A 19,552-nucleotide genomic window follows, 5' to 3' on the forward strand; every position below is an offset into this window, starting at 1 on the left:
GCTCAGCATGGCCTCCGAACGTGAAGGAACACGTGGATACGTGCTGGTCTGGGGCCTCCCCGCACCGCACGTCTGGAGATCCTGGGGTGCTGTCTGCCGCACACGGACCCAGCCTGCGGCCCTGAGACAGGCTGCACGACTGGGGTGCGTGGAGAACTCGGAAAACACAGTCCAGCCCAGGCCAGAGGTCACCTGCCCCCGGCCCTGACAGAGAGCACTAAGTGCCCAGAGTGTCAGAGAGAACAAGTCGTCCTGAGAGGACCAGGAATGTCCTTGGGCTGGGGACACTAGAAGGTGCCCTGAGAAGTCAGCCACCTGCTCTTCCTGCCTCTGCAAGAAGCAGCACATCACAATGGGAACCGCACGGGCTCTGAGTCAGATCCCAGCTCCGCCACCTAACAGCTGGGTGACCTTGAGCAAGTGCTGCCGCCCCTCTAACTCCCGGACTTCCTCATCCGCAAGACAAAGATACAACAGGAACTGTTTCCATGAGTCACGTACATGTGTCTATCCTGACCCAGACGAATCAAACCCAGTCTCATTGTGTAAACTGGTACGACCTCTCTGAAAAAAGATCTGAAAGTATTTTATAAAGTTAATTATAAATGTATCATACAACCCAGAAATTCCACGCCTGGGGACAGACCCAAGAGGAGTGAAAGCATGTGTTCACAAAGAGCCTTGTGCAAGAATGTTCATAACTGATTTATCCGTACGAGTCCAAAACTGGGAATATCCAGGGTTCCGACAACCAGGAGACCAGATAAACAAACTCAGGTTTCCACGAAACGCACTAGCACTCAGCCAGAAAAAGAAACAGACTGCTGTTATTTGCATCAGCGTGGATTAACCTCAAAAACATTCTGCTAAATGCGTATCGTGATTCCGTTTATAAGAAGCTGTACATCGGGCAAGAGTCATCCATTATGGAATAAAGCCAGAGCAGTGGCTACCTTTGGAGAGGCAGGGCGGACACCGGCTTGAGGGATGGACAGTAATGCGCTGGACCCTGCTGGAGTGGGTTCCACAGGTGTATGCGCTTGTCAGAGCTCAAAGAATACACACTTGAGATGTATGCATTTGTTCCATTGCCTATAAATACCACCTCAAAAGAAAACAATGAAAATACAGAACTCTAGTGTAATGATATGCATACTAACGTATTTAGGGGGCGTCTATAAACATCGACGATTTACTCTGAGATGTATCAGAAAAACAGGGTGGACACTGAGTGGACAGAGAGACGGAGAGATGGATAGACCAAGTGACTGAGTGAGTAGAGTAAATAAATATTAACCGCAGAATCCGGGTGGCAGGTATATGAATGGTCACTGTAAATTTTTCGAATTTTGTGTGTGCTTGAAGTTTTTCATAATAAAATAATAGGACAGGGAGAAGCCTATTTACTTACAGGCCCCAAGGAAAGCAATGACATAGTCCTATCTCGCAGCCCATTCTTTCGGGAAGTTCTTCCCGACCCCTAACCACATCTCGTAGCCTCTAATCCTCGCCCACTGTCATTTTCTAGGGGGAGTGGGGTCACTGACTCAGTGGCTGACACAAGCAAGGTGCTCTCTGGTAGGCGTTGAAATAACTGATTGATTAATTAACTGAGTAATAAGAGAGAGAGTGACAGTGCATTTGGTGTGGAGCAGCTTTGCTTATTTCCACCTGCAGCTCCTACACATCGGACGGTCAGAGACCTGGCCTGTGCCTCCTCGGACCTGGCACTGGCTTGGCTGTGTCCTTCCCTTTACCCACCTCTAATTCTCCTACGAGTGTGCAACCTCCTCCAGAGGGCTCCTCTCCTCACGAGGCCGCCCAAGCAGATAGACTTAGGGCACCAGCGGCCAGAGGCACCAAAACATGAGAAAAATTCAGCTTTGATGAACTTCTGCAGGTTCCTGGACTCAGAAATTCAACGATGGACTCTAATTTCAGCAGAAATGCCATTATTTTTGTCTTATGATTGTTATGAGGTGACCCGTGTCCCCCTGGAATTCCTACGTTGCAATCCTAAGCCCCAATACTTCAGAATGTGACAGTATCGGGAGATAACATCTTTGAAGACATGATTAAACGAAAATGGGGTCACTGGGGTGGGCCCTATTCCAATAGGACCGGTGTCCTTGTAAAAAGGGAGACGAGGACACAGACAGACCCAGAGGGACGGCCATGTGAAGACACAGGGGAAAGACGGCCGTCTGCCAGCCACGGAGGGAGGCCTCAGGAGGAACCAACCCTGCCAACACCTTGATCCCGGACTTCTAGCCTCTAGACCTGTGAGGAAACAAATTTCTGTTGTTTGTGCCACCCAGTCTGTGTGGTATGTTGTAACAGCAGCCCTAGCGAACAAATACATAGATTTAACATTGCTTTTGCTTTTTTTAATTACAAATCAGGTGGGTATGATAATCTTATTATTGCTTAAGGCTTCTAAAGTGCTCACAGAGAAAAAAGAAAGGATTATATATTGAACACCTTATTTATCCATCACCCAGAATTACTACACATTACCATTTTGTCATATGCTAAGATCTCAAAAAAAGAGAAGGAAAACATCACAGATACAGCGAAGAGCTCTGAGCTGGCTCTTGATTTCCTCTCCGTCTGTCCCCAAGGCAATCATAAAATTGGTTTGTATCCAGTCTATGATTTTATCTTTTGACTACATATCTGTGTCCATGAACAATACACTACATTTGTCAATTTGTGTGTTTGAACTTTCACATATGGTATGTCATTCTGCAACTTGTTTTTTCTTTACCGGTACTTTGCTTTGAGCATATAGCCCTGTTACTGCACAGAGAACAAGGTTTCCACCGTAACTGCTTTGTAGGAGTCCACCATGTCCGCCTGCCCCGGCCCCCTCCTGAGGGCATGAGCTTGGTCCCGGCCGTTCTGCTCTTGGGCACACTGCGGCAATGAATGCGGGACTGCGGGCTCTGGAGTAAGCCTAGGTTTGACTTCGCGTGATGGCCCGAGGCCAGCTCTAGCATCTTTGGCCGCGATCTGCTCACCTGTGAAATGAGAGCAGCCCTCTGCTCATGTGGTTGCTTAGATGAAATGAGATGCCATACAAACTTCTGGCCCCGAGAAAGTGCTCAAGAAACAGCAGCTGCTATCACTCTGTGTTTGAGACTGGAAAGCTAGGACACTCAATGCTCACGGGTCTGGACAAAGAAGACCATGTCAAAGGAGGGACCTGAGTGACAGGTAGGGCCCAGGTGAGCAGAATGAAGGCCAGAGGGCTTCCGGGCAGGGGAAAGAGCCTGCCCAAAAGACTAAGAGTGGGGAACGGCTGGGAATGTTTCAGAAAGGCACAGTGGGTCAGCCTGGCTGGGGGGTGCCAGGAGGCGAGGCTCCCGAGAGAGGCCGCAGCCTGCACATGAACACAGGAGTCTGAGCAAGGAGGACCCAACTCAGGTTCCTGAGCTACAGTTACAGAATTTCTTCCCTGCCTCCCAAACCATTTTTAAAAATCTACTTTGAGCCAGGAAGGGCATTCTGAAGAACACAATCGTGCTCTCACTTCTCATCTCCATATTGGATCACACAGGTCAGAGCATGGCCCAGTCACGCCCAGCCCTGTGGGGAAAGGTCAGGAATGAGCCGGACACCATGCTTGGGGTGCAGAACAAACAGATGAATGGGAAACGGAGAGGGAACCTGGACAAGCCCTGTCAGAAGGTGCTTGGGAAGGGGTTAGTGTTCTCCTAGCGTGGGGTATTCAAACTTTTCTCAGCCTGGGCAACTGCGTTAACAAATCTCACGCAGAATACCACGCCACCTCTGGTCTCCGGGGAGAACATCCGTGCCACAGCCCTTCACAAAGTGTGGTCCCTGCACCAGCAGCGTCTGCATCCCCCGGGTGCTTCTCGGAAATGAAATCCTCAGGCCCCACGATAAGTCAGAATCAGAAACTCTGGGGCGGGAGCCCGCGGTCCGTGCTCCGGCCAGCGTGCCCAGTGATGGGGATGCGCGCGACCGCGAGGAGCACCGGTCTGTTCCCACGGCTCGCCCTCGACACATGCGGGGCCCAGCCCTAGCGAAATCCCGCAGCTTCGGTGGGCTCCAGCCTCCGGCCCTTCCCCACCCACCACGTTAGAAACGTCACAAGTTAAAGCCAGAGGACCTTCGAAGATCGCTGGGTCGGCCGCCTAATTTTAAATATAAGAAAATGGAGGCACAGAGATGGCGAACACCTTGCCCAGATTCACCCGGTAAGTTGGTGACGGAGACAGGACCCAGGAGCTCACTCTGTTCTGCCCCCCCCCGCCTTCACTCAGATGGCAGTCTCTGAGAATGCGGCCAAAAACACCTGTGCCCACAAAACTCAGGGATTCCAAACTCCACTGGGTGTGAGGGCCCTACCACCTCCACGCCCCTGCCAACACCAAAGTCAAAACCCAGAACAGCAGGCGTTGCTTCCTGCTGGCCGAGGGGCGCCGGGCAGTGTGGGAGGAGGGCTGGGCGAACGGGGGTTGGCAGGAAGTAAGAGGCACCTACGACACCAGGACGAGACCTGCTGAGTTCAAACGGCAGCTCCGTCACTCACTGGTCGGATGCCTTAGGGCGAGTTCCAGAGCCTCTCTGAGCCTCAGTCTCCCCACGCGTAAAGTGAGGATGATCATGACACCTGCCCCCTCAGGCTGCGCTAAGAATGAAATGGGGCTGAAACAAACCACCCTCAGGATAACACCTGGGATGCCATCTCCACACTGGCGACGACGATGCTCTCACTGTGACGAGGGCAGGTTTCCCTAGAAGTTTCCTCCAACGGGCTGCTGCACTGAGGCAGGCCCAGGCCCGCCGGGAACGGGGAGGACAGAACGACGTGGCCAGGGCTGCGCACAAGCACACGCACGGCCACCAAGCCGGGGATCTGCCCTCTAATCTGTGACACGTTCTGGCAGAAAAAATGGCCTGTCCTATTTGACAGGTCCCGCTGAGGACCTCCTCCCTGCTGGCTGCTGGGGATGCAGAGCCAAATCCAACACAATCCCCGCCTCCCGGAGCTCACGGCACAGTGAGGGGAAAGCCTGATGTTAGCGAGTCTGATGCCACGCAGGGCCCATGGGTGGGACTCCAGAGGGTCTCAGCGGAACTAAGACACTGGTTGTGCCACCCCCTTCTGTCCAGTGACGTGCCTGGGTCAGTGAAGACAGCCATCCGGTAGGGTACCAGGTGGAGGAGCCCCAAGGCCAAAGCATGCTGAACAGAATGCAAGCAACAGCAGCCCTGAGTGACTGACAGAGGGTGGCAAGTAGACCAGCAAGTCATCGGGACAGGAACACAGCTTGCAGCCCAGGACTGAGGCGGTGGGAGGGGTGACCAGTCATTTCCGTGGAGACAGGAAACGGCCCTGGACAATGAAACCTGAACAAGAGTCAGGAGGGAGAAAGAAGGTCACTCTTCCTACACTGCTGCTCCCCCATGGCCCAGGGCACTGCTTGGAGCTGAGCAAAGGGAGGGTGAGGGCTGCCGACCCGGCCAGGGCTGAGGGTAGGCCCAGCGGCTGGCTGGGCAGAGCGTCAGCTGGGTCTGGGCCCAACCCTGTAACAGCGCGCGGAGCCAGTCTTTGCACGCCAACCTGGACATGCACCCCGCCCAGGCTCTCTCCCACCCAGCGCATGGCCGGCTCCAAATCGCTTCTGTGGAACTTCCTCCCAGGAACCTGCCCTGGAGGACAGAGGGAATCTGGCTGCCCCCTCAGCGCACCTGGCCCCCTCCCCCACAGCCCCGAGGCAGACTCCCACAAACAGGGGCCAGGTGCCAAGAGAAAGGGGCTTGACCTCACACATCCCATAACTGCGGGGAGAATGAGTTAGACCTCATCCGTCTGGCTTTCCGATGTTTCCCCAGCTTTCCCAAAAGGGGCCGGGCTGTCGGAGGCGCTCAGGAAACATGCAGAATAAAAGCAGCAATAGAGAAATAACGAGCACCTGGGGAGAGCACTCCGCAACCCGCTCGTGAACACTCTGTTCCTTGGCTTCCCTTCCCTTCCCTGCCCCACTGCCCCCTCCCCACGGGCTGTGGGGTCACCTTCCCAATAAACTACCTGCCCCCACACGTTTGCCTTACACAGTCAGAAAGCGAAGGGAGAAAGAGCAATGTGCCTCTCTTGCCTTCCAAAAATACTATCGCTGCCCCTAAAATACTACGGGGCCTCCTGTGGACAGAAGCAAGGCCGAGGGATCAACTTCTGGGCCCAGGGCCCCAGACCTGACAAGTAACGCCTCTGTCGTCCACACGGGGTGGACTCAAGCACAGGAAAATCTAGAATCTTTAGGTCCATCTCCTCTTAGAAATGTTGGGTCCTCCCCACCTTAAGAAAGCCACATTTTCACGTATGCACGTTTTTCTTTAATCTTTACATTAGATAAATTCTCTAAAATTCTGGCCCTGCTTCTCCTGATACACCTCTTTTTGTCTAATGCCTGCCACCCCAACTTGATTCTAAACTCCAAGAGGGAATTGACTTTCTCGTCATTGTGTCCCAGGGCTTAGCACCATGCCTGGCACATGGCTGCTGCGTCAGGCAGGGTGAGCGAGGCCTGACTCCCTCCTCTCCGGGTCCAACGGATGGAAGAGCCAGGCTGGCCCTGCCAATGCCTGTGCCTATCCTTCCCCACTAGTCCAGCTGCTGGGATGGGCCCTGGCAGGCAGCGAGGCTGGCGGCCAGACACCTGGGCACCCCACAGCCTAGGTCCAGACACAGCTCAGCATCCACACTGCCAGTGCCAGGCCCCGTTAGCTGTCTGTTACATACTTGCAAGGCAGTCCTTTGAAAAATGGAACACAGGTCCTCCCCTCCAACACCTGCCCCAGGTACAAGAGCCAGGTGCCCCATAGGACACAGGGTACTCCCATGGAGAAGCAGAAGCTGCAGCCATAGGCCACATGCCCTGGAGTCAGGCACCCCTTCCCACCCCTCCCCTTCACGGACGGGCTTCGAGGGGCCCTAGCTCCTCCTCCACAGTTCTCTCACCGGGAGTGCCTCAAAGACAAGGTTTCTGCCAACGAATAAACTACACTCTTCCTGCATGCCCCTGCCCCCTCCCCACTTCTCATGTTATTTCCCACTTGGTGTCTTATCGCCACATTTGTTAAAATGACTGCCACTTAAGAGGTGGCAAGGAGTCAGAAACACAATCTGGAGCAAAGCTGATATTAAATAACTTCCTGAGCCTGGCACATCTGCCAAGGCTCTGTCCTGGATCTCAGGTGGGTAACGAAGAGGCTGCACAAGACAGGGAGTGAGAGACGCCCCAATTCCAGTCTCAGGGACACGCCTCCACCAACGGACACCCCTCCCTTCTCTGGGCTAGAATTTCTGCACCAGGAAGGCCTGAGCTTAGCAGTTATTAATCATTACCCCCACTGCCCACGTGATCTCACACCACCTACCCACTTCTGTGTGTGTGTGTCTCTCTCTCTCTCTCTCTCTCTCTCACACACACACACACACACACACACACACACACTGAGCCAAGGGTACGAAACAATGTCCAACACTCAAATCCAAGCTGAAAGAGCCCTCCCAGTCCACCAGCCCAACGTCCCTCTCTCTCAGATAAACATACTGAGGTTCATGAGGTTCAGGGATCCTGAGCCTCTTGGCTGAGGCCAATCTGATAGATGATGGATTTAAAACAATTTTTTAAGAGTAGTACCCCAGGAAATACCATGAAGTTCTGGATGCTAGATTGGTTGGCTACAATAAAGGCAGTGTGTTCTGTAGTTGTGACCTTAGACCATTGACCTGGGCAACTAATATCCCCAATGGTCACCATCCCAGTAAGGCCCTCTGAGAATCATCTCTAGCCACTAGCATTGTAAGGGGAGAGAAATTTGGTTGACAGACCATCTGAAGCCAACATCCCTTGATCTGCAGATTCAGTCTCATCCCCGCAAATACCCAACGACTGTCCAACAGTGCCCACCATTGCCACCCCACCAGGTCAGAATGCCGTGTTCTCCACTCCAGCCGCTGGGTGTCAGTGCTGCCCTCAGTGAACTGGGACCCTAGAGGGATCACTAGGAAGTACAGAGACCCCATCAGGCCAACGGGATCCCATAAATATCTCCTATGCTGTGCCCTAACTTCATCCTTCTTCCAGAAAGAAACAGACGGTCAATCATGGAGCATCTATCACTTTCCAGACATTTTTCACACATCATATCATTTAATCCTTCCGGCAAGACCTCACAATAACACCTTATTTTACAGGTAAAGAAAAAATGAGACCCAGAGAAATTAACTTACTCAAAGTTAAAAAAAAAAAAAAGCAAGGAGGAAGGCAAGAATTGGAACCCAAATTTGATGCCAAATTCCCCGACCTTTTACTACACTTTAGCTTCCCTTGAGATATCAGACTCCATGCTTTGGGCTCTGGTTAAATCAAGTTGGTGTGCCAGGGCCTTCAGAGATGCTGGCATCTGGGAAGAATCCAAGTGCAGCTTTGATCAAAGCACACTCAACAGCTCCTCCCTCCCTGCAGAAATCATGGTCTAGTGCCCTCCTGTGGCTTAACATGGAACTGGCATGAATGTGCATGGGAGGCTCCTAAGGGTAGCCTGAAGGGACTTAGAAAAAATCCCACCGGATTCCTACACTTTTTGTCCCGCAGCTGGTCCTGGATCCCCATCTGTATCTGACTGGTTTAGTCGATTACAATAGTCAGAAGGGAATCAGCCAGCGAATAGGAAGCTACGTAGGGTACAAATAGCAGAACAGTAGTCCAACCAAATAGGGAGGTGGGTGCTACCAGTTTTCCTGCGTGGACGTTCCTGGCGCCCGGACTCCTGGGACCGAGAGCGGGGATGGCGGGAGGCAGGAAGGCTCGGCCTGGGACACTCGGTCACTCGGTACCGCAACTGAGTCTCTCAGTGGAATCCACGACACTTTCCCTGCTCTTTCAGCTGATAAATGTCTCGGCTACTTTGTCACCTTTCCCAAATACACCCCATCTTAGCCCTTCTGTCACCCCCGGCTTTGGCCCTTCTCATCCAACTTCCTCTCCTCATCCAACTCCCTCTAAACCCACCCTTCCCGGACCCAGAAGCGTCGCTGCCCCTCGCCGCTGAGAGACTCCCGTTGTGCCACTTGTCAGTGTGGCCCCTGTGCTGCTAGCGCACGCCAGGCACTGAACATAACTTCACGGGATCCTCGCGACCACGCTACGAAGATGAATATCGTCATCCTGGTTGTTCAGATAAGAAACTGAGGTTCGGCAAAGTTAAGCAATGTGCCTGAACTCGCACAGGGGCAGAGCCACGATTTAAACTGAAGGCTCCCTGGCCGAAGAAACCACCGTTATTCCCACGACACTGAGGGGCTTCTCAGACCGAAAAACCACGACAAAGCTCGCGCGCAGGAACTGTCACAATGGAAGACGTTGGATGGGAAGACAGATCTGTCGGGGTGGGTGAGAGCAGAGCCTGGGAGCAGGAAGAACAGATAAGGGCCGCAGGTGCAGGGAGACCCACGCTCACGACCCTGAGACTCTGGAGCGTGGTGATGGCAAGAGGGAGGAAGCGAGACGAAGACCAGCGCTCAGAGTTCGGGACACACATAAGCCCTGTTTTATCATCTCCATTTTTTAGGTGAGGGAACTAGGGATCAAAGAACAGTAGCCAGCCCAGGGTCACGGCTGGTAAGAGGGCGAGTTGTGATCTTAAGTTTTATCTAGGAGTTGCCATCCGTAAGCAAGGTCGTATATGCAAATGATCTCCGGCCCGGTAGGACAGTCATAAATGTTGGCTTCATCCCTGCTTTTTAGGACACCGGCCTTGAAAAAGGATCAGAAATCAGTAGGTGGGCAAAGACGGAGCACAACAGCAGCCTGCGGTCCAGCAGCCATGTGTGGCCCTCAGCACCGAGTCACAGCCCCCCCCCCCCGCGAAAGCAGAAGATCCCATCTCCAAAGCCGATGACCACATTCGTGAGACAAGGCTCATTTGTGGACCAGCTAGAGCTGGAACAAGACAGCACCTGCTCAAATCCAAGACTGCCTGGAGCAGACAGAGAAGAGCCAAAAGTAGTCACAGAAAGGAAACAGTCAAAACTAACAAGTCCAGGCGGGGCCCACGGCCCCGGTTTGCAAGGCACGTTTATAGCCATCGCTTTGGAAGCGCGTCTCTGAGAGCAGAGACAGGGTCTAGAGAGGTTAACAGACAGCACCAAGCTCTCATGTCCGGTAAATATCAGGACCTGGTATTTACTGAGCAGCTACCTGGTGTCGTAATTCCCAAGCTTGGCATGAGCTGGGGACAGGGAGAGGTGAGAGATGCCCCCACACTTGGGCCAGCATATCACATGGCCTGAGGCAGTTTATATAGCTCATTCTTCCATGACGGTAACCCCACAGTTTCACCATCTGTCAACTTCTGTGTGTCCCCAATGGGATGGATCTTCCTGGGCAGGAATTATGTCCCATTCATTCATCTCCATTACCCCCATGCAAATACGCTGGACCCTCCTGCTGCGGCTGAGACAGATGAGGTGGGAAGCAGAGCCGTCCAGGCCGACTTGCGTCCACCCGAGGCATTCATTCTCCCAGCCACCTCCTGCGAAGTTCAGGTCTAGAAGACTCACATCTCTGGGCTGCAGACGTGATGGAGGCAAAGCTAGCTCTGCTGAGACAGGCTGTGCCTAGGGAAGCGCTGACCTCTCTGCTCAGCCCTGGCTCAGGCGAGGCTCTGAAAGCCTTGCTGCAGGTGCACATCTCACCAGGCTAGTGTGTCACATCCCCAGCTCCTCCTGGGAAGCCAGCCACCCGCCTCAGACCGTCTCGTGCACAGCACTGCCCTCTGGTGGCCAGCGAGGGTGCAGACACAGACAATCTTGGCAGGCAGGAAGCCAAAGGCTTTAGGGCTTGTTTACAAGACCTCAGACACAGAACGAGGAGAGCTGCACTTGTGCGTGCGCAAAGACGCCCCCAAGACGTGCACACAGCTCAGTTTACCGTGGGAGGCAGCCGGATTCAGACTTCGAATCTAGGATTGCTCCCTCCGCTCTCGCTCCGTGTGCGGGAGGCTAAGCACTCCTTTCCCTGCCTCTGGAAGGACCCCAATCCCTTAGCGCCAGAACAGAGAACCCCAGACCCACACCAGCTGGGGAGTGCCCCCCACAAGCCCCATCCGGCATGCTGGCCCAAGCGGCGCCAGGAACTCGCTGGGTGAGTCGCGTCCTTTCCCTGCTCTTGAGCCCCAGGCTTCTCCTCCGTAAAACTGAGTTTGGCTCAGATCGTTTCTGAGCCCCTTTCCAAGTCGAATGATTTATGGTTCAAAGTCTCGATTTTCTTTCTAACTCAAAAACACTCCCAGACATCTAGAAATGGAAATAACCAACATGGGGCCTGGCTGTTCAGAGAGCCCAGAGAGAATGCCATCACACCATCTGACGGTCACCCTGTGGAGGAAGCGGACTCCGGCTCCCAGAAGGAGGACCAAGGCCAGAGAAGTCCTATGATACGGCGAGCTCGTGCGGCCAAGATGCAGCGAGGAATGGGGTGCCCCACAAACACTTGCCCTGAGATCTTAGCCATTTGCTGGGTCCTCCAGCTCTTTCCACAGGGGCAGCTGGAGCGCTCCCCACACCATAGCTCAGCCTATGACGACTGCAAGATGCCCCCCTGAGCGGGGGGAATAGGGAGATGGAGCAGAGGAGTGTGAAGGCTGCTCATCTGAGGCAGGGTCAAGAGAAGGGCCGGGGAGAACTGGAATTCCTTCAGGAAAAATGCTTTAAACATTGGCTTCCAGCTCCAGCTGCTCAGCACTGCTCATGTCCTTCTTTTGCTCTGTACCCAGAGGCAGCCTCAGAACCCCAAACTCTACCTGGGAGGACCTACCCAGCCCTCCATCTCCCATCTAGGCTTTCCGTGGCCATGGGCAGTCAGGGACACCATCCTGCTGACTGTGCCTCGGCCTCCAGTGGAGCTGGCCGAGACACAGACACCAGCTTCCTGAACTCCTGCCAGCTTCAGCTGGCACCTGGTCTCCTGTGGGCACTGACCTGACCTCAGAGGCCAGGATACCATAGGTTGGTCAAGGAGGCCTGAGAAGAGGCTTGGCTGAGACACAGCCAAGAGTGGAGGCTACCGTCAGGAATAGGTCAGGAGGAGAGCCTCAAAGCCTCCCCTGCCACCAGAAGCCTGTCTGTGACTGTGCTGGCCAACAGTGCTTGGCCAACACCATACCCATCATTGTCTCATTTGCTGTCCCCTCCAACCCCAGCCAGCACAATTCTCACCTAGGGAACTGGAACATTATCAAATGAGGAGTCCTTCTGGACCTCCATGTCCACCTTTCATTTGAGTATTACTATGTCATGATGGTCCTATATCAGTGAATGTGCATGTGTGTGTACCAGTATGTGTTCGTTTGCACAGGCAGTATAGCTTACCACGAAATAGCAGACTGCTCTGTCATATACTGGCTACATGAACTAAGCGAGTCATACTCCGTGTCTGGATTCAGCTTCCCCATCTGTAAAATGGGACGAATCACAGTACTTCTCTCATAGGGTTGGTGTGAGGCCATAATGAGGTGCTACCTCTAAAGAGCTTGGAACCATGCCCGAAAAATAGTAAGTGCTCAATAAAGGCGAACTGATGTTAGTTATCACGTATTAGCAGCTTTCGCTTTGCTGGGGCGCGCTGTGTCTCTCACTCGGGAATTTTTTAGATGAGCCACAAGGGGCTGGAGTCTGGGGGACAGAGGTGAGGCTAGAGAGAAAGGACAGGCTCCCAAGCCCAGTGAGCCCAGACGCCCAGCCCTGGATGTAACTAGAGCTCAGCAAAAGCCCTCGCCAGTGAATTTCTAACTGGCATGAGCTGCCGGCTCCGAGGAGCCCTGGGGCTGCCAGCCGCACATAGTTGCTGCCTCTGGGGACACTGAATTTGGAAACGTTGCCCCAGAGGGAGACACAGTTGTGGGCGAGGCTCTGGCTTTGACAGAGTGCCCAGAACGAGCACTGAGCACCGGAACAGAGCAGGAGAAGGCGGCCCCCAGCCTGGGAAGTGAGGTCTTCCAGCACCCGCGGGCCCCAGAAAGCTCCCCGTCCCTCTATGGGCCTCTCAGGGGACCCCTGTGCGTAACGTGAGGGAGAGAGTAGCTGTAGCCATCCCTTCCAACCCTGCATTCTGGTGATCCCTGCATTCGGGGGTGGGCGGAAATTTGAGGGTCCTCGCGGGGGACCTAGGGCTCACTGGCACCGTCACCATGGATGATCAGACCCATGGGAGAGGAGCTGCCACCCTGCCCGGTCCCATAGCGGAGGAGAGCAAGGCTCACGGGTTGATGGATGACCTGAGCTGATGGCTCGGTGCCCACCAGCAGACCTGGAAAATGGAGTTTGGCCTCCGCTCAGGCCACACTTAGACCCAATGGGCAGGACACCAAGCCACACACACACACACACACACGCACACGAGTCCCTCAGATGGGGCATTCCCAGAATGCAGCCTCTTGGGAGAATAAGAACTTTCTAGATGAAAATGCTCTGCATCTCCCTTCCCCACGTCCCCACAAGCTGTAGGGTGTCCAGCTGAAGGGCCATGGACAGAGGGAATGGAGTCGACAGAGCCACAGAGGCTGTGAGAGGGGCACCAGAGGAGGAGATATAGGATTCTTCTAGATCTTTCCTTTTGTGAGTCACACAACTCAACCACTGAGACTCAAATTCTGTTCTTTATTTTGTTTGTTAATCAGTAAATGGGACTCATAATCCCTGCTTATGTACCTCAAGTAGCTGTCACAAAAATAAACTCAACCGCCCTAAACTGAGAAGCGTGATAGGAATGAATGATGGGGTAGTCACGGAGACGAAGAATCTGCCACACGGACCAAAGGCAGGATTCTGAAGGGACAAGGAGACCATCCTGTGAGAACTGGCTTGGCCCCCAGGGACGGGGCCTCAGGAATCCTGACAAGCAGAGATCTGAGATCGGGCCTGCGCCCACCTCCCATGAGCCCTGCTGGCCCCTCCCAATCAGTCAGCCCCTCCCTGGAACAGAGCCAAGAGGGGAGGCCGCGGGCTCCAGGATGACCTCTCCTATCGTCACCCCTCTCAAGCTCAGACCCTTCTAATCGCAACAGTGGGCACCGAGCTTTTTTGATGAGGTATGCTTTGGTATTAAAATTATCTCATAGCCCCAAAATGCTCACATTTATTAAATTATTCGCCTACATATCTTCAGTCCGTATAGTAAATATTCCCTTTTCTAGACAAGAATAATCTGAAACAGAAGTTCTAACATTTTCTTCTCGTGCCCAGTGGAGGCCTCTGCTCCGGCAATGAGCTGGCGCTCTGCAGAGGCGCCTCCCCCTGCCTGAGCTCAGGGTGACTGGGGAGCCCGGAACCTGAGGGTCCGGCCTCTAATGGGAGGCTACAGGCCCCGGCAAATTCTTGCTACACGTGGCATTTGGTCTGGGCGGTTGACTTTCTATTGTGTGGTACCTTCTGGGTGGCCCAGAGTTCTCTAGGGGCAGGAAGGGAAAGAAGGAAGGGAAAACTGGCCAGTGGCCAAAGGCCAGTGCCGGGGCATCCTGTGGCCTCCCCCTGGTGGCATCGCAAGGGTCAGCACCAAGCTCAAAGGCGGCGCCCTAAGGAGCTGCCTTGCAGAGCCTCCTCGGGGACATTCCTCAGGCCCCGGCATGGCATATGTCCAAAATGGAAGGGACACTGCCCCTCGGCTTCAATTCATAGTTGATGTACAGGCTTAGAAAGACTACAGTCTTCTACTGTGCCTCGCAGCAGGTCAGGGGCAGAGCCGGGGTGGGACTCGTGTGTCCCATCCCTTTCCCAAACCCTGCCGCTGGCTGCCCGGAGGCCTCAGGGGAAGCTGGATAAGGTGCCTGTGACCCCGGTACAAGCTGTTAAACAGGGCGCTTGAGATGGGGACTACAGAAGGCAGCAGAAATGCCACAATACTGGCAAAGGCCATCCGGAGGGAGGGCCACTTGCTACCCACACTCCCACCAAAAGCCAGCCGGGGTGGGGGCCTGGTCCATCACTGCAGGCAGACAGACCGAGGAGGCAGCAGACAGGGACGGGCAGGGCAGGGCTGGAGAGCTCCTCAGAGGAGCAGAAGGCAGGGCCCTCCCTTCTGCACAGCGGCACGCCCCACCTCGGCCTGGAGGAGGGGAGTAGGTGCCCTGCAGGACCCTGAGCTGCCTCCTAGACTCAGGCTCGGCCCTCCAGGGGCCAGTGCCCAAGCACTCTCAAAGAAAGGGGCAGGCTGGGCTGGTTTGCCCCAAGCTGTCATACGCTCAGGTCCCCTGGCACTGTAGAGCTGATGCCCTGGGACCCAGGGTGTGCCTCAGAAGACTGACCTTGGCTTTTAGGTCAGACTCTGGCTCCAGGAGGACACTCCATAGTCCGGCCTCCAGGTAAAATCCCAGGGCCTCTGGAGTCCAGTGTCCCCAGCTTTCATTCTGGAAGCATGTCTTTCCCTGGGGCTACAGCCACACCTTAAAGGCCCCTCACATCTTGCCCTACCACCCTCAAGCCTATTACCAATCCCCATAATACCTCTAGGGCCAGGCCCGCACCCTGTCTGCATTCCAGCCCTCACTGCTAACTGTCAAGGCTGGCTGCCCCCTTGATCCCTGGAAAGGCTGAGAATCAAGGAGCCAGTACAGCCGCCCAAGCTCTGAATGATCCTTCATCCAGCCAGGGGAGGACCTGCGGGGAGGGCAGGGGGCTGCAAGGGACCAGAGGGCTGCAAATACCAGAGACCCCATAGTGGCTCTCACGGGGAACTCACTGCTGGCTCCTAGTCCCAGCCCACGGTCTTCGCCAACCCAAGAAACCAAGCCCAGTGATGCCATCTTCTCTGCTTGATCTTCTAACAGTCAAAGAACGTGCCATTCCAACCAGCTCCAAGCAGGCCTGGCCTAGAGAGATGGCCCAGACAGCCACCTCCCAGCCACCACCCTCCTGTCTTTGTGACGTCAGAGTCTGGCTGGGTGCGGCTGTTCATGGACCCTTCTAGGTAAGGTTACTGTGGGTCAGAGCTTTAGTGGCAAAGGGACTGGCCTCCTGAACAGAAAGAGGCCAAAAGGGAGGGCCCTTTGGAGCAGCTTGGCTCTGCGAGGGAGGAAGGTAAGACCCACACTTCGGCTTGGATGCCTTACAGCTGATTTCCTCCTGACGCTAATGGCGAGGCAGCTTCCTCCATCAGAGGTGCCCTCAGCCAGCCTCCAACGGGCACCCGGGGGCGACTCCACATACCACCCACGAGGAAGGACAACAGGGAACGTCTTGCCCCTTAAAACTCACATAACATCAGTTTAGCACCTGAGGGAGGGAGGTGAGGACCCCACAGCCTCAAGAACAAGATGGTGAATCTGCGGAGGGCACCCCCATATTCCCTTACTAGGCCTGATGGAAATCCAGCTTCTGCCCGGCCTCTTCCTCATGCCCCAGAGTCTGCCCAAGATGCAGACCTAGGCATATACCATCACCAGGAGCTTCCGGCTGATGGCAGCTGTGGGACCCCCGATTCCTTATCTCTGACAGCATCTCGCTCCTCTCCAACAAAGCCCAGGCTTCAACTAGAGCCCCCTTCCCAGGTAACCCTCAAGTAAGGCCCCCTCCCTTACCCAGAGGGCTTCTCCCTACCCTAAGCCCCTCCTCCCAGCCCGCTTCCAAGGGCCGCCACATGCCACACCAAGTGGGGGGTCTGGCCTTCAGCGTTGGACAGACAGAGATGGACGCCTGGCTCACCATTCGGGCTGTGCGTCCCAGGGAAAGTTACTTTGCTACCCTGAGCCTCCATTCCCTCAGGGATAACATGGGGCTGGTGACATCTGCCTCGCAGGGAGAGCAGTCTTCCCTGTCTCTCCCCCATCCTCGCCTTTGGGTTTGGAGACAGGGCCCTTCCTGAGTTCAGTCAATACCAGCCATAGATATAACAGGGCACTGGGGAGAAGACGGGGTGAGGAAGGGTCATGGGACCCATGACCTCTGAACTCCCCCCACCCGCCGCTCGGTGTGGCGCCAGTTCCCCAGCTCTTAGGTGCCCGGGTAGATTTAAGGAAAGGAGTCCTGACTTCCTGCCAGAGTCTGGGTCCTGGAACAAGGATGGAGACACAGACTGGGGGGGCTTCCTATCCACTCCCTGCTCACTGTCCCCCGCGATGCCCTTCTGGGGTCCTCCAATGGAAAATGGGACAAGAGGCCGCCCCATCACTGACCTTTCCAGCATCCCCATCTTGGACCCTCTGCCTGGTAAGACCACCCCAGCTCTTCCCTATCAAACTGCTTCCCTAAGTATCGTTTTCAGAAGAGCAACACCTCTGCGTGGCTATGAAGAGCCTACGTGATTGTGACCATCGCTGCCACCCGCCAGCCTCCTAAAGATACACACATCCTTGAAGCAGAGAACAAGCGGGAGGAGGCTCACTGGCTCCCAGAGACTCCACCCCCCTCACTGGGAACCTGGGGCACCTTCTCTCCAACCTCTAGCCCACCCAGTCCCCTAGAAATCCCTAGGTCCAGCTCCTGAACTCCTTGACCCACCGCTAAGCTCTCCCTACCCCCTCCACCCTCCCCCCCCCCCCACACACACACACATACAACCACGACAGTATACTTCCAAGTCATAGTTTTCCTTACAATCACACTCCGGGACCCTCCTCCCTGCATCCTCGGGGATGCTGGAATGCTGTGGCCTGCAGAGCCAGAGAGGCAGAGTTGGGTCCATCCTGTTTCTCTTGCCCTCCCCCCACCTTTGCTGTTTATCAAGTCATCTCCAGCCAGCAGGGTGAAGGTGGTGAGGGGGTAAACGGGGGGGAGCCAAGATATGGGTCAAGCTCGTCTCCTGGGCCAGAAGTCAGGACCATCTCCTAGGCTCTACACTCCCCTCAAATTGCTGCCTGCAAGAACGCTAGCACAGTCTCCATTGAGCCCAGAGGGCTGGCGGGCTCTGTCGGGAGCAGGCTGCAATTCCTCCAGGCTCTGCAGCCCTGTCGCCCTGGGGCTGGAGCTGGGGCAAAGGCAGAGCAGCGCCCATGGCAGATTCACCCGTCCTGAGTGCACCCAAATGCCTTCCTCAGACCCCGGCTAGGACTTCCGTACAAACCCTTCTCAGCATCCCACCCACTTCAGGAGTCCCCAGGGGGTGGAGACCTTGGGAGAGATAAGGGAGAGTTATTCCCTGAACCATCCCAGTGCCATCCCCACCCTTCTCTGGATGGCAGGAAGGGGGGGGGTCAACCTGGCCGAGGTCAATGAAAGAAAAGATAGGCAGGTTCCCTGGGCCCCAAGCTGTTCTTTCTGCCCCTGCCCATGCTTCTGCCCCCTTCTCTGCCAAGGAAAATAACCAGAAAAGAGCAGGCCACCACGGGTCTCACTCAGGCGGGGCAGAACCACGCAAATGCCCGTCAGAGTTCGATTTTCCAAATAAACGGATCTGCAGGATCCTATCGGAACCCCGGTCTGCAAAACACACGAGCCCTCTCCTCCCTTCGCCATCCTGCCTGGGAATTCCCGGAGCAGTTCTCCAAGCCCGAACAGGGACGCGATCTGCAGGCGCCCAGATGCAGAAGAGGGTGGGAAAGGGGGAGGGGGTCTCAGAAATACCCAAAATGGGGTTGGAGAGGGCGGAGGAGAGGGACGGGAAGGGGTGGGCGTCCACGAAGGCCTAGACGTGTCCGAAGTCTCCCCGCAGCAGACAGCTCCCAACTTGTTTACTTGTCAGCGTGTTCTGCCGTTTCCAAAAGGAAATAGTTAAAACGTCTCGGCTAGATAGCGAGCAGTCCCTATCTGTCACCTTCCCTCCCGGCTAAGCGCCACCGCCACTGTCGCTGCCGCGGCTGTCGGGGACTCGAACCTCGTCTACTTCATTCCAGTTGAGCGTGGCCAAACTGTTGCTATTTAGTGGGGGGCAAAGAACCCGAAAGGCACCCTCAAAACGAGACACAGCGGGTGGGGGCGGGAGCTGGGCCCTGCGCGCCCCAGCCGGCGGGGGTCCTCTCCCGGGAGAGGCACATACGCATCACCCGATCAAGCCTCGCCAGGGCCGGAGTCACCTGGATACGCAGCCCACGAGCATCTCCCGAGCCAGAGCGAGCCTGACGCGCACCCGGCGGGCGGCGAGCTGGAGTGGGCGCAGGGCCGGCGTCTGGCCGCGGGCGGGCGGGCGAGAGAGGGAGCCGCGGAGCGAGGGGAAGGCGGGCAGGGAGCGGCCGCCTGACTTACATGGAAGTGATGTTCCTTGAGATGTCCGTGATGTTGATGCTGGCATTCCCAGTGCTGTTCCCTGAATCCTGCCCCTCCAGGAGGGGGAAGAGGTTCCCATCGTCCGGCCGCCGGCAGCTGATCTCAGTCTTGCTGCAGACACAATTTGCAGGGCAAGCCAGCACGGAGCCCACATAGTCCAGCCAGACGCTTCCCAGCAAGAAAATCCGCCAGAAACTACACTTGGCTGGGCAAAGAGAGACATCCATCTCCGATCGCTGCTTCTAAAAAAGAGGAGGAGGAGAGGAGAGGGGGGTGGGGTGGGGGGAGTGGGGAGAGCTGGGGGGGAAGGAAACAAAGACG

The 19,552-nt window shown here is 55.3% G+C and overlaps 1 protein-coding gene across 6 annotated transcripts in view; it reads right to left on the minus strand.

Annotated features, from left to right (window-relative positions):
* Positions 1 to 19,484, minus strand: part of NTRK3 (neurotrophic receptor tyrosine kinase 3) — a 317,641-nt gene extending 298,157 nt beyond the window's left edge. For 4 of the 6 annotated variants that reach the window (XM_006905251.1, XM_006905250.1, XM_025050453.1 and 1 more), the window contains exon 1: positions 19,211 to 19,458. In XM_006905251.1, the coding sequence (XP_006905313.1) occupies positions 19,211 to 19,458 (248 nt within the window). Of the gene's footprint in view, positions 1 to 19,210 lie in introns of all 6 variants that reach the window. The other 2 variants (XM_006905249.2, XM_015593605.1) reach the window with 2 other exon arrangements.
* Between the last annotated feature and the right edge of the window lie 68 nt (positions 19,485 to 19,552).

This window comes from Pteropus alecto, unplaced genomic scaffold (assembly GCF_000325575.1).
Source record: "Pteropus alecto unplaced genomic scaffold, ASM32557v1 scaffold60, whole genome shotgun sequence".
In the NCBI taxonomy this organism is placed as follows: Eukaryota; Metazoa; Chordata; class Mammalia; order Chiroptera; family Pteropodidae; genus Pteropus; species Pteropus alecto.